Source organism: Chiroxiphia lanceolata, chromosome 3 (genome assembly GCF_009829145.1).
Source record: "Chiroxiphia lanceolata isolate bChiLan1 chromosome 3, bChiLan1.pri, whole genome shotgun sequence".
Classification (NCBI taxonomy): domain Eukaryota; kingdom Metazoa; phylum Chordata; class Aves; order Passeriformes; family Pipridae; genus Chiroxiphia; species Chiroxiphia lanceolata.
Window position 1 is genome coordinate 79666403 of NC_045639.1, and position 14164 is coordinate 79680566.

The 14164-nt window shown below is 38.4% G+C and overlaps 1 protein-coding gene across 1 annotated transcript in view; it reads left to right on the forward strand.

Moving 5' to 3' along the window:
• Positions 1–14164, forward strand: part of UBE2J1 (ubiquitin conjugating enzyme E2 J1) — a 28095-nt gene that overhangs the window by 5495 nt on the left and 8436 nt on the right. The window contains exons 2-6 of the mRNA XM_032683410.1: positions 5166–5239; positions 6911–7042; positions 7615–7699; positions 9082–9187; positions 11609–11738. Of these exons, the coding sequence (XP_032539301.1) occupies positions 5166–5239; positions 6911–7042; positions 7615–7699; positions 9082–9187; positions 11609–11738 (527 nt within the window). The remainder of the gene's footprint in view (positions 1–5165; positions 5240–6910; positions 7043–7614; positions 7700–9081; positions 9188–11608; positions 11739–14164) is intronic.

Below are 14164 nucleotides of genomic sequence, written 5' to 3' on the forward strand. Positions count from 1 at the left end.
AGTAAATACCCCTTAACACTATTCTCCAAAAAGATTTTAATTGATATTTCAGAGTACTTATCTCAAGCCCCCCTTTTTCCTCTTCTCTTGTTTTTAGTTCAGTAGTGATCACACATCATTCACAGGTTCTAAGCTGTCCAGGAGAATCACGTCCACAAGGAGTAGTTGACACAAAGTGATCCAGTGACACTTTGCGGGTTGCTGTGAACCTGTTAGAGTTGCTGCATGTTTAGATTTAATAAACTGCCCTCTAGAGTTCAACACTACTTGAAAAGATACCACACTCCATATCAAAGAGCTGTTGTAAAAGTATTTCATAACTCTCCAGTCTGTTGTGACTCTTCTCTTGCATGCTTTAGTGACCACATCAATTAGGGTGATTTTTTTTTTTGGACTTGGAATGTCAAAGCTCATCAAGTGTTGTCACCTTACAAGAATTTCTATGTACTTTACAAAACCTAATCCTTACTTTATTTTTTAATGGAGTTATCCAGTCTTTGGGCAGGTGAACTACTGACTATTATTCACTGTTATTTTTCTCCTTACATGAAATTTAAAGATATCTTTAGTAAATGGGGTTTTATTTTGAATGCCAGTAGAGGCAGTTTGTGTTAATGGGTTTCCGGGTGCTTTGGGCTGCTGGGAGGACTGGTGGTGGTGATTCAGCAGGTGACTCTCAGCACAGTGAGCTCTGAAGTCATTTGGTGGTTACACCAGCCATGGGTCGGGCAGTCTTAGCTCAGTGGTCAGATATGGAATGGAGGGGGAGGAAACACTGTTTTGTGATGTTTCAATTTTAATTCTTCTAAAATTACTGTCTAATATTTTTCCTAATTGTACATAGTAACATCATTAATAGACAAACACATAATGCAGATAGCTTGTATTTTACTAATAGCTTAAGTGAACTGAGAAGTTATAAAAGTTTCTCTGGGATGAAGGGTTTTATAGGAAAACCTGTGTTCAACAAGTAAACTGCGTCCTTACTTATGTTGGTCAGCAGAGCCTTGGGAAAAACGTACTACTTTTTTTGTATTTCTCCTGTGTAGATGTCTAAATCTTGCTTAAAATGAAGAAAAAATATCATAGCAGCCACTAAAAAAAGGGTAGAAAGCATTTGCTGAAGCAGTAAAAGCTGTCAGGTTGTTTTATTCCTTTTTTCCCAGATCAGATAAGTCAGCTTGAAAGATTAAGAGATCTCTAGCTGTATGCCAGCTGTTTTGGGTTCCTTTATTTATTCGTTCATTATGTGTTTTCTTTTTCAAACAGTAGAACTGAAAATTGATAGAATGAAACGGTTCCTGTCCATTTGAGGAAGATCCTGTCATGCACAACCTTTTTTTTTTAAAAAAAAAAAGACATGATTTTTTACTGAGAGAACACCACCAGTATTCAAATTACTTTAAGCAGTAATATTGGCATTTGTGAAGACTGATCACTTGAATTTTCTGTATATAGAAGTTTCCCAGCCACAAGGTGCATACTTGGGCACGATAGCAGAAATACCTGAATGTGACCTCAAGAGAAATGGTTGTGGGAACAGAAGTTTCAGGATAGCTTAAAGTAAACACTAATAAAAGTGAGATTTGACAGGACACAGTTTTTGTTAGAAATAAATCTGCAAATTGGACATGCATACATTGTGCAGATTTTGCTCATTAATTATTCCACCACTGCTCAATCCTAAAGCAAGCTGGTGGCTTTAAATTTGGTTCTCAGAATTTAATATCCATGTTTTGCTTTTTAGAAAAATTAGTTAAGTTCAGTGTAACACAATAGGTAGATTGTCAGGCAGAGCCTCTGACCCATAGCACCCACTCTTTCTTTCCTTCCCTTCCCAGAGCAGTAGAGAGCTCCTACACTTCCTGCTGAGTTGGAGCTCTCCTTTGTCCCTAGTGTTAGTCCAGGCACTAAATTTCCTGAAGACTTAATTTTGATGAACATTATGATAAAGTGTTGCTGAGCGTACCTGCAAAAGCATGGCTATTTCTCATGCTGATGGTCATGCCACATTAAAAAATGACTATTTTGTCTCTAAAACCTATCTTTTACAAACTGAATGTCTCGATTTTAATTTTTTTTTGGCTGTATTAGTGATACTCTTTGACTTTATTGACAGTTTGCAGTTTTTTATTTTGAATGGGCCCAAACCATTCTCATTTTTCAGAATTGCCATTGCCAAACATTTACTCAGATGATTCAGTGTGACTTTGAGTTGAAATACCATATTTTGCATCAAAACTATTTTTAATGATATTTGGATAAGAATGTCATGTACTTGTTGCAGGCAGACTTCGAACTTTGTTTGTTTCTTTCATTGAGGTTTTCAGTAGCCAAAGGAGGGACTGTGTTCATGAATATTGCAGCAGTGCTTAAGGAAGAAACAATTTAATGCTTTCTTCACTGGATTACACATTCTCAGAATGAACCTTTATCGCTCCGGGCTTTTCTTGCATCCTGTCAGTTGACATTTTTCAGCAATATGGAAAGAGAACCACAGAATGGTTTTCGTTGGGAGGGATCTTTAAGGAGTAGTCCAGCCTTCCTGTTGCAGGCAGGGACACCTTCAACTAGATCACAGCTCAAAGCTCCATCCAATTTGACCTTCAGCATTTCCAGGGATGAGGCATCCAGAGCTTCTCTGGGCAGCCTGTTCCAGTGCCTCACCACACTCACCAGAGAGAGTTCCTTCCATACGTCCAATCTAAAGCTACTCTCTTTGCTCCGTGTCCTGTCCCAAGAGGCTGTGGTAGAAAGTTTCTTTCTTGTAAGCATCTTCTAGGTATTGAAGTGCCACGGTAAGGTCTCCCCAGAGCCTTCTGTTCTCCAGGCTGAACAGCCCCACCTCTCAGCCTTTTTTGTATACATATGCTTCTTAGAATCACAGAAAAGCTTGGGTTGAAGGGACCTTAAGATCATCTAGTTCCAACCCCCCTGCCAGGGGCAGGGACACCTTTCACTAGACCAGGTTACTCAGAGTTCCATCCAGCCTGGCCTTTAACATTTCCAGGGATGGGGCATCCTCAGCTTCTCTGGGCAACCTGTTCCACTGCCTCACTACCCTCATAGGAAAGAACTTCCTCATAATATCTAATCTAAACCTACTCTCAGTTTGAAGCCACTCTGCCTTGTCCTGTCACTATATGCTCTTGTAAAAAGTCCCTCTCCCTCTTTCTTTTAGGCTCCCTTCAGGTACTGGAAGGCTGCAATTAGGTCACCTGATATATTCTTAAGATATCCTAGGTTGGTTAATACTGAAAACTTTTTATAAGCAAATTTGCACTATGATATACAAAAGCTAAATTAGATTTTGCTGTATTTTATGCCCCAGGAGTGGAATAATATTTTTCTCTAGTAGTTGTCCCTCAGTGATCATGGGTAACTGCACATGATGCTAATAGGGGAGACTGTATTTCTGTCTTGGTCCCTCTTGGTCTCGGAAATCTCAGTAACAGTTGTCTGCCTTGTCCATGACTATTCTATCTTCATTAGGCTTTGTTACGTATGTTCTCAGTTTTCTCATGGTTACCCTTTTGCTTCACTGGATGTTCAGTCCTGAATTAGCTCATCCTGGTGCATGCCACTTCTCTTCTGAAGGCAAATGCCCAGGCTTGTTGGCTGTCAAGCAGTGTTGGGTCTGAAGCTTTTTCTGGTCCAGGCTGGTTTTCTTATTCCCTGCTAATGAACTGATAAACTTTAATGAAGATGGAGACAAAGTGTTATTCAGTGGAGCCACAGGATGTGGGGGGCTCTGCAGGGTGTTTGATTGACATCTCCCCCTGGCAACTGCATAATTGGGACAACTGGAAGCAGCAAATTTCCACAAAGTCTGTTTTCTTTTTGGGTTGTAATAAGTGAAATTATTAAACTTTGAGCTGTTGTTTATAGCTGTTGAGAAGTGTGAAGGAGGAAAAGAGCTTTTCACAGTAGATTAGAATTAAATTGCTCTGTGGGTAGGTTAGAGTAGCTTTCCTCACATCATCATGAAAGTGAGTAAAGCCCTGGCATCTGAGCATGGTACAAAGCCTACAGTCATCTGGTGATATGAGGCTTTGTAAAGCAAGGAACTGCAGTTCACTTTCACTGTATCTTAATGCTTACACTGTAAGGAAATTTGAGCAGTGTTTCTCCTTCTTTGTAGTTAAATAATTATGTGAGTAGCAGGGACACTCAGGGTTTGAATTGAATGTGGAGGATGGATTAAGGTATCCTGTTCCTATGTTACTGATTAAAGAGGTAACTGGTATTTGAACTTTTTCCTGTATGTAGGAGGGAATAAGAACTTTCTACCTAACCTTATTCATGAGGTGGCATCCTTGAATTTCTTGTCTGCAGTTCTTATGTTCGGTCTGCTCTTCAGTTTGGCTGAGTTTTTTATTAGGCATTAACATATGATGCCCATTAGGGCACCTGGCAGGACAAGTGATGTAATGGAACTTACTAAAGTTCCAGGAAAAGGAGATGCAGAAGATACAGCTGATGCTGATATTTCTGAAGTAGAAGATTAGAGAGGGTTACTAATGACTATCCTGAATTTAGGATAGAAAAATACCTGTCTGTCCACACTCGGTAGCAGTTTCAAAGTGCAAAGACCATGGGTAAATTTTTCTGGCCATGCATGTGTGTTTTCAAATCTAGTGTAAAACTTCATCTCCTCTTACTGTTGATGTGTTGGTTTCTCTCAAATCTTACTGTGACCTCCTTTTGAACAACTAAGGGTGTAGTCATATGGCTGTCATGGGAGGTGTCAGGACAAAGCTATTCAGCAGTTGTTTAAAGATTCACATGGTGTCCTTTATAATAAAATATTGAGGTTGTTAGCCTTGTACATCTTGTAGCCTGAAACTGTTAACAATACGTATATTTTTCCTCATGTCTTTGCTGCAATTATTAGTATAAAACTACTTTAGTCCCAGTGTTCAGTGTTGAGAAACTCTGACCATGCAACATATTTTTCATGACTTTGTCCTTGTATAACTCATTTAAGGTTTATTCATCGTGAGTAGTTTATATTGTGTCTTGAACTATGAACCCTAGTGAAGAAGCTGGTATATGCTGGAAAAGATTAGTTAGTGGAAAAGAGTGAAATGTTTATGTATTTTTGTATGCTATGCATATTAATTTATTTTCTTAATTTCCATGTCTTACACTTTCTTTTTCTTCAGCTGTTAAACGTTTGATGAAAGAGGCTGCAGAACTGAAGGATCCTACAGATCATTATCATGCACAGCCTTTGGAGGTTTGTTTCTCTATATGTTTGCAAGAACTTTTAGTTAGGCAGTGTTATTCATATATACTCTAATTATACCTCTCTGTAATGCATAGGTATTGAAAATGTACATATTTAAATGCTAACAGACCTTTTTTTTTTCCTATGTGGGAAATCAGCAGCAAAATTCCACTTCAATGGTACTGTAGTTCCAGGTTGTCAGTGAAAGTGCACAATAATGGGTTTATATCACACCTGAGTAGTTTTATAGCATGGGTATGTTTTTTCCCCCATCTCTTTCCTGAGACTGCATAAAGGCATAATATTTAACTTAAGCTTTATACACCCAAAGCTGATATCTGGCTCAGTTGCTGAGTTGCTTAATGAAACATTTAACCCTAAGTGATCCCTAAGGTTTTGCTCTTTTACATTAAAAAAAAACCCTGTGAAAAATGTAAATGGGTACAATTCTGGATGCATTGTAAGAGACATAGATTTCACTTAAGCAGAAGCTTCTAGAAGTCCACCTAACACCCAATTAAGTTTTTGGGCTGAGAGGACAATGATGTTCTTGTGGTTAGAAGCTTAAACAGAAATCCCTTCTGATTTCACAGGATTAATTAAAAGGGCAGTGTTCTATGGTTGGGAGGTTTGATTTAGCTGTTCACAGAAATGCATAACACACTTAACTTGCTTGCATAATAATGTGTCTTCCTAGGTGCTGTAAAATATACCATACTATCAACTAGTTTTTATCTGTACCCTGTGTTTGCCTTTCCAGTAGTGAAATGTAGGGTTTAATTCATGTAGAGTTTAATTATTTGTAACTTACATGAAGATCTTATTTCTGGATTAGAACAGTGACTCGCTGGGAAGAGAACAGTGGCAGATGAAAGGAAATTCTGGAAATGTTGACAGTCACCTCGTGTACTTGAAAAAGTTGTAACTGGGTGGGCAGTCCCAACCTTGTAATACCCGGGTTCAGCATTAGTTGAGAGATGTCATTCACTGACAGCAAGCCTCATTTGGACTCCTGTCCTAACAGGAGGAGTTGTTTTGCTTGTAAATATTTGGGAAGTTGTGGGCAGCAAGGGTTCTCATACATAAAGCCAAACTCAGAACCCCAGAGAAATAATGAGAAGTTAGTTATATGTCCAGTGAAAATAATCTAAATTTCAAAGTGTTCCTCTTGCAGTAAGGCACAGTAGCTGTTTCAGGATTGTTAGTGGAGAAGCAAAAGAGGATGTGAATTCTCTGCGATGTGAGTCAAGTCCCTGTGCATGGAAGGGGCTTTGGGGAGACTGTCATTAATGTTCTTTCTTGGTGTAGGCATCCCCTTGGTTCTCCAGAAATTATTGTTTACTGAGGCAAAGATCCAGTTTTCTCTTATCTGACTCAGTTTTCCATCTGTTGGGTAATAAGACTGTTGTCATAATTGATACAACTAGAGTGAGGAGTTTGGATAATCATTTTGAGGGTTTCAGTGAAGTCATTGTGTAAGCAAATTGCTAGAAGGCTACAATATTTTATTCCTAGTGCTGTGTTGGTTCTATTTACCCTTCCATTTGATTTTTGGCTTCATAAAACTTCTGTTGTGTGCCATTTCTTTAGCCATCCTTGTTCAAGAAAATGGCGTGTAGTTGTCTATTTCTGTGACAAACTCTTCTTTTTTTTCTTCTTCCACTGATGGGGACATTTTAGGATAATCTTTTTGAATGGCACTTCACTGTTAGAGGCCCTCCAGATTCAGATTTTGATGGAGGGATTTATCATGGGCGAATAGTGCTACCACCTGAATATCCCATGAAACCACCCAGCATTATTCTGCTGACGGTAAGTAAGCAAGCTTACTGGTTTTTCTTTTTTATGTCATCAATTTAACCATAGGTGTCAGAGAGAGAGATTCTTGGTACATAATATAACGTTATTTTTGTAGGAAAGGTGATATAGTACAGTTCATGCTGTCAGTTGAAGTCCAGAAAGTCTTCCAAGGTGGCTTTGGTAATCTGTAATTGCTTGAAGCTTTGCACCTAATAAATGGAAACTTCTTCTCCAGGAGAAATCATATTGCTGATGTGATTGTCTAACTTTCTGTACTCTCCATGGACCCTTTTGGTTTCTATTGGAAACATTACTCACATGTAGGAAGACAGACCTGTAGTTTGAGGCAAAGGCCCTCCTTCGTGCACAGTTTTGTAGAAGGTTTTCTTACAGCATTAATAGAGTCAGATGACAGAATTCTTTGTTCAGAAAGTTGAATGCCAATTTTGTGAGGTTGGTAGTAATATAATTATCATTTATTGTTAGCATACAGAATTTTTTTTATTACAATTTTTACAACTTGTACCAAAACCCAAGATTTAACTTCCAGCATATTTTATTGTATCCTTCCTCTTCCTTTGAAGGCCAATGGCAGGTTTGAAGTGGGGAAGAAAATTTGTTTAAGCATCTCAGGGCATCATCCTGAAACATGGCAGCCTTCATGGAGTAGTAAGTAACAATTATTTGGAAAATGAACCCCCCATCAAGCAACTTGATCTTTAAACTGAAAAAAAATCTCACAAAGAATGTGCATAGAGGGAGAGGACACATTTTGAGGCATAAAAGTATGGGAGAATTTGAGAAATGTAAGGTCTTGAAAGAGTGACATAGGAGGATTTGGGGATGGTATTAAATAAATGCAGGGTGAAAAGGTTGAGAAACTGAGGGGCCATGGTGAGCTCTTCTTTTTTTGGATGCACAAGCATTAAGAATTTTCAGACTACTTAGCATATTCTTTGTGGGTTTTTTTGTAGTTGTTCTTATGAAAATAAATCCTGTTAGTTTACCCAGTTTTTGTGTAATCACTAAAACAGCTTGAATATTAATTGAGGGGAGTTTTTAATTTTAATGCTGTAGTTCTGAACACTCATGAGGAAAGACATTATGGTCTGAGTTGAGAATAACTGACTCTTTTCTACCTTTATTTTTTTAAGTATTGTCCCAGAAATTGAGAGGTTACACAGTTAAACCAAAGTGGTATTTTTGTGTTTATATAATTTTAGTTTTGCTAAGTACAGTGCATCAATTATTTCTGTATATCAGTTTCACTTATAAAATATGTTAATAAAATTTTAGGAGTTTTCTAGCACACCACTCTTCAACTTTTGTAGAGTCTCTTATCTTTTTTTAAAGAGTAGAAAATACTGTGTTTCTAAATAGGAGTTATAAATACCCTGTTTCTATGATGTGGTGCTTATCTTCATGTGATATTTATTTACCAAATCTATTAGCAAAGTGTCTTGAATTCTTAAATTTCATGAGTATGTAAAGCAAAATTCAAGTATGGATGTTGTCCAAAGAGATGTTTCAGGTGACAGTTCAGTTACAAGCAGTTGTATTTGAGTTCGTTCCCCAGCATGTTGACATAAAAGGAACAAATTCTGCTGCATAGAAGAAAACCACTGAGCTTGTGTGCACTGAATTGCTGAACTCATGTCTAATAGAAGACACATACAAAAAGAAGAATGTGCTATGAACATTCTTCCCTCCTTTATTTATATGTTAGTTCTGCCTTACCATTTTATTTTCAGAACTTGTTTTTAAAGTCTGGGACTCTAGTATTTATAGTGATGCAACATTTTTGTCACAACTTGTGTTTTCTTCTCTGTGTTGGCTGATGGCCTTACCTTTCTTTACAATGTGACATTTAAAAAAATTAAGAAAGCCTTGCAGTGTACCAAAAAAACCCCAGTGCTGCTTGTATGAAATTCAGGCTGCTCCTTTGGACATAATGAAGTTTTGCAGTCAGAACTGCAACTTTTCTGAGTTTAGAATGAGATGACATAAGAGTTGTTTCTGCCACCTTGTTTTTAACTGTTTTCTCATTTTAGTAAGAACAGCTTTACTGGCCATTATTGGATTTATGCCAACCAAAGGTGAAGGAGCAATAGGATCTCTAGATTACACACCAGAAGAAAGAAGAGCTCTTGCAAAGAAGTAAGCACTAAGCTTGTTCCTATAGGTACCTATATATGCACTCACTTTTGGGGTAACACATCGGGTAGAAAGTAAGCCACTTCAGTCTATTCTTTTGCATTTATTCCAAATATAAAGCAAGTTCAATGCCTTGTATATGTAGTGGGCTTTTTTTCTCTGAATATTGTGCAAACTTGGAACTTAGTCAAACAAAATACAGTGAGAGGGCTGTGTTCCTTCCAGCATTGTGTGGTCATATTAGAGGTTTAACTAAAATTCAGGCTTGGAGCTCTAATTAACACTGTGATACAGCAGTAATTGCAGCATGGAGGGAAATGGAATGGTATGATGGAATGGATAGTAAGTGTATCTGGGGGAGAAAACCAAAATAATGATGTATCATTGTGCTTAAGTAAATAATAACAATAATGAAATTATGCCAGAATTCTGAAGCGACTGCTTCTGAATGATCTTCAGGAAATTAACTTAAGATTAGATTTGTGACTATGATGAAAGATTATCTTAGTGGAGAAAGGGAGAACAGTGGATGTTGTTTATAGGGACTTCAGCAAGGCTTTTGGCATTCTCTGCCTTACCATCCTCACTCCTGAGGTACAGCCTAAGTCAGTGAGGACAGTAAGGTGGATTAAGAACTGGCTGAGCTGCCTGGCTCAAAGGATTGTGATAAGCAACATGAAATCCAGCTGCAGGCCGGTGTACTCCAGGGGTCAACCCTGGGCCCAGTACTATTCAGTGTCATTAATGACCTGGATGCTGGGACAGAGCGCACCCTCAGCAAGTTGGCAGGTGATACAAAACTGGGAGGAGTAGCTGATAACACCAGAAGGTTGTGTTGCCACTGGAGGACACTGTGGCTGGAGTAATGACATCAAAGTTCAACAAAGAAGAGCAGAGTCCTGCCCCTGGGGAGGAATAACACCAGCTGACTAGCTGGAAAAGAACTTGGATGGGGGAGAACCTGGAGGTCCTGGTGGACACCTGACTGATCCTGAGGCAGCAGTGTGCCCTTGCAGCAGAGAAGGGCACAGCAGTATCCTGGCTAATGGTATCCTTGGTTGTATGAGAAAGGGCATTGCCAGCAGATTGAGGCAAGTGATCCTTCCTCTGTACTCAGCACTGATGAGACATTGAGGGTCCTGGGTCCAGGTCAGGTCTGTGACCAGGTCAAGGTACTACAAAGAAGGACTTTCTGGAACAAATCCAGTACAGTGGCACAAAGATGATTGAGGGTCTGGGAATATTTCATACAAAGAGAGACTAGAAGAGCTGGAAGTGTTCAGACTGGAGAAAAGAAGGTTCAGCGGATCATGTCCATGTGTCCTAATATCTGAAAGGAAGGTGTAAAGAAGGCAGAGCCAGGGTCTCCTCAGTGACATCCAGTAACAGGACAAGAGGCAATAGGCACAAACTGAAACCCACAAAAATCAGTCTGAATGCCATCTTCACAATCTTTATTGTGAAGGTGGCCAAAGCACTAGCACAGCATACCTGGAGAGGTGGAGTCTTCTCTCTCTGGGGCTGTTAAAAGTGTGACTGGAAACAGACATAAGGAACATGCTCTACTTGACCTTGCTCTGAGCAAGGAGACTTGCTCAGATAACTCAGTAACTCAGTGTTATCTCCAGAGGACCATCCCAACCTCAGCTACTCAGTATTATCCTTAAATGATCGTATACCTATGGGGTTTTTTTTGTTCTTTCCGTTTTTCCCATCTGGGAAGGAGAAGGTACCTGGAAGGCCATATCCCTACCTTATAAGCAAAGTTACTGAATTCCAAATGGTAACTAGTAGGTTATTTTGCAGGCAAATGTGAGTTTATTGCACCTGTACTCTGAGCTGTTGGAAGCTGCAGCTTTTCTGTTAGCATGGCACTGAGTCAAAGCTAATGAACTCTGCTCAGAGGTAGGGTTAGGGGGCTGACCTTGATACTATGCTATCAAGGTTGTGTGGTTTCTCACAGGCTTGGAGAGCAGCCTGCAGTGTGCCCTATAGGCAAATTATGTGTGCGAGAGAGGGAAGGAAATGCTGGCACAGAAGCTGGAATTCTTGGATTTGAGGTGCAAGTTCCTGGATCCTATATAGTATTTGTAATAATAGTTAGATCTTTATAGTTTTAATTTGCTGTAGGTATAAATAAATTTTTAAATTGTAAGAAATTACTAATGAAGTATAAATAATAGTAGTAGGTAAGTCAGTTGTTAATACTTTCCTAAATTACATGAGAGAATATGTGTTTGCAGTGTAGATAATTCTCAACATATTTTTTCAAGACAGTGTTTTGAGGCGGGGGGAAGTAGTTCTGAGCTGCTGGTCTTGCCACCACTTGTCTTTCTATGGATTGTTTTGCAAGCAGTTTGTTTAAACAAACACACAACAGCATTATGAGAACGTGCTATTCTGAGCTGTGTCATTTGTGGCCAGGTCACAAGACTTCTGTTGTGAAATGTGTGGCACATCTATGAAGACAGCCCTCTTACCACTAACATCCAGAAGCGTGTCAAGCCAGGCGGACAAGGAGGCTAAAGAACTTGCCAGACAAATTAGCTTCAAGGTGAAGTTACTGATTAAACTTTTATCTCTCTTGTATAGAATTTAAAAAGAATTGGAAAAACTTGTAAATCGCAGAAACCTTCATCAGTTGCTATGTGGAAGCTTCTTTTCTAAGTACAGTCTGAAAGAGAAAAATAAAAGTGGGTCTCTTGCAACTTACCACTTAATAAATTGTGCATCTCAAGCACTGATTGATTGGTTTTAATTTTAGTAGTGAGTACTGTGGTAAAAACTACCTAACTATGTTGCTTTTAATTCCACATTTTCAGACACTAATAACTTTGTTAAATTCTCCAGAATTAGTCTTATCAGGAAAGTGTTAGGAAAATTTGGGCAAAGCTAACCTAAATCTTTTTCCCTTGTGATTTTTTTCCCCCTCCTTTTTGCTTATGGAAGGAATAAAACATATTACTACTGAAAAATGATTGCAAATTCTTTTGAACTACTCTGCTACTATCTGAAGATACTGAAAGTTGAACTCTGGTATGGAAGTTGCTGTGACCGAAAAATGTGTTCTCTAGCTTGTGTTTCAGTGAAAGCAAGGTTTGTTTAGACACATACATTCCTTAGAGAATTGCATGTCTTGCATGCACAGTGTTGTTTCTCACTGGGTTTTCCACTAAGCTCTTAAATCAGCCACTAAGGAAGACTGCTGTGCATGATGGCATGGAATTACAGTGAAATATATGATGACAGTGTGGCATTGGTGCAGAACACATCCTCACTAAGGTCAGGGATGCTCATATGTCCCCTTTTATCACCAGTGTTCTCCTAACACTCTCCTTAGAACTACTTTTACTTTTTTTGTGTGCTATGAAATTAAAGATTACCTTCTACTGAGCATTACTGCCAATTTTGTGGGACCTGCATACTCCTTTGCCATCTTGTTGGCATGGTTGGGTCTGTGTGTAATAACGCTTGTGATAAAAACATCTCAAAATACTTTACAAAGATGAGGAGATAGTTTTAGTTTAGGGACAGAGTTTTAAAGTTGAGCTACTTGGAGAAGCAGTGGACTGCCTGTTCCTGGCTTTTTTACAATATATAAAGGTTAAAAATGTAGGATTGATTTTTTACTTAAGAACTGCTAATCTTCATCAAAGAAATTCTAGAAATATCAAAGCCTTTTTTTTTCTTTTTCTTTTTTTTTTTTTTAAGAAAGAACTCTTTACTTACATTTCATGTCTTCAGTTTTAAAATGAAAGACTTAGGGACATCAGTCTTTAAAGAATATTGGTGCTTTCCATGTATCCATATACTTAACACCACCTTCTAAGAACAAGCACTTATCAAGGGAAAAATGAACAAAAAGCCTCAAACCTTTTACAGTCCATTTTAGCTTTTCTTACAAGATAAATCAGTTTTGTCCTCTGGTTGTGCGTTTCTTCCCTTCTCAAATCAAATTTTAGGGACTGGGTTTTTTTAAGCTTCCTACTTCTCTGCTTTGCTTGACTTTCCTGTTGTTTGTTTGTTTGATGTTAGGCTGAGGTATTCAGTTGATGTGTTTGTAGTAAATTAATGGTATGAATCACTAGGAGGGAATACAGAGGTTTTTAATAATTTATTTCAATTTATGGGATAAGATTTAATATCAGGTTGCTGATTGAGTGTATAATTTGAGAGAGTCTCTCTACTGGCAAACATACTAGTAACCTCTGCATTAGCTTCATCCTTCAAAAAGCCCCAGTGTGGTACTGAGATAGGAATATGAAATTCAGGAGGGAAAAGAAACCCAACACATTTTCTCATTACAGTTTTCTTCTGTGAGCCTCCACCTTTGTTTCTGTCTGCTTTAATAGAAAATTACATTTTTAATCAGCTTTATGTTGACTTGCAAATAGTTTCGTTCATTTTAGGTGCTATATATGATAAATTCTATTTTGTGTGAAAAAAAAAACAACAGGAAAGATAGGTGATTAATAGCACTTATAGCATACGTATCACTGTAAAACAATATGCTTTACCTACATGTGGCCATGTAGTCAGAATGTTTGTCATCATTCCTTGGTGTCTATGTCCCTTCAAGCTTTTCTGGAAGTAGAGGTAAGGGCTGGAGTAAAGAGAGACAAGGTGACAAAAAAGATATTTCAGGTTTGAGAACTGTCAAGTGTCATTTTTTTGAATGTTAGTCTGACTTTAGTCTAGATAGTAGACTTAGTATTTTCATAAACTAAAGTGAATCAAATGCACATTTTGTAGTGCATGTTGTGCTTTATAGAGATTAACAGTAAAGTTGAGATAAACTCATCTTGGAAAAAGCAGAATTACGAAAAGCAGTGGTCACAGGGTCCCTTTGAGGGAAGGAACTTAGAATTGATATAGGAAAGAAAAATTTACCCTCAGGGTTGTCAAATGCTAGAGCAGGCTGCCCAGAGAGGCTCTGGAATCTCCAGCTTTGGAGATGTTCAGAACTTGAACATGGACATG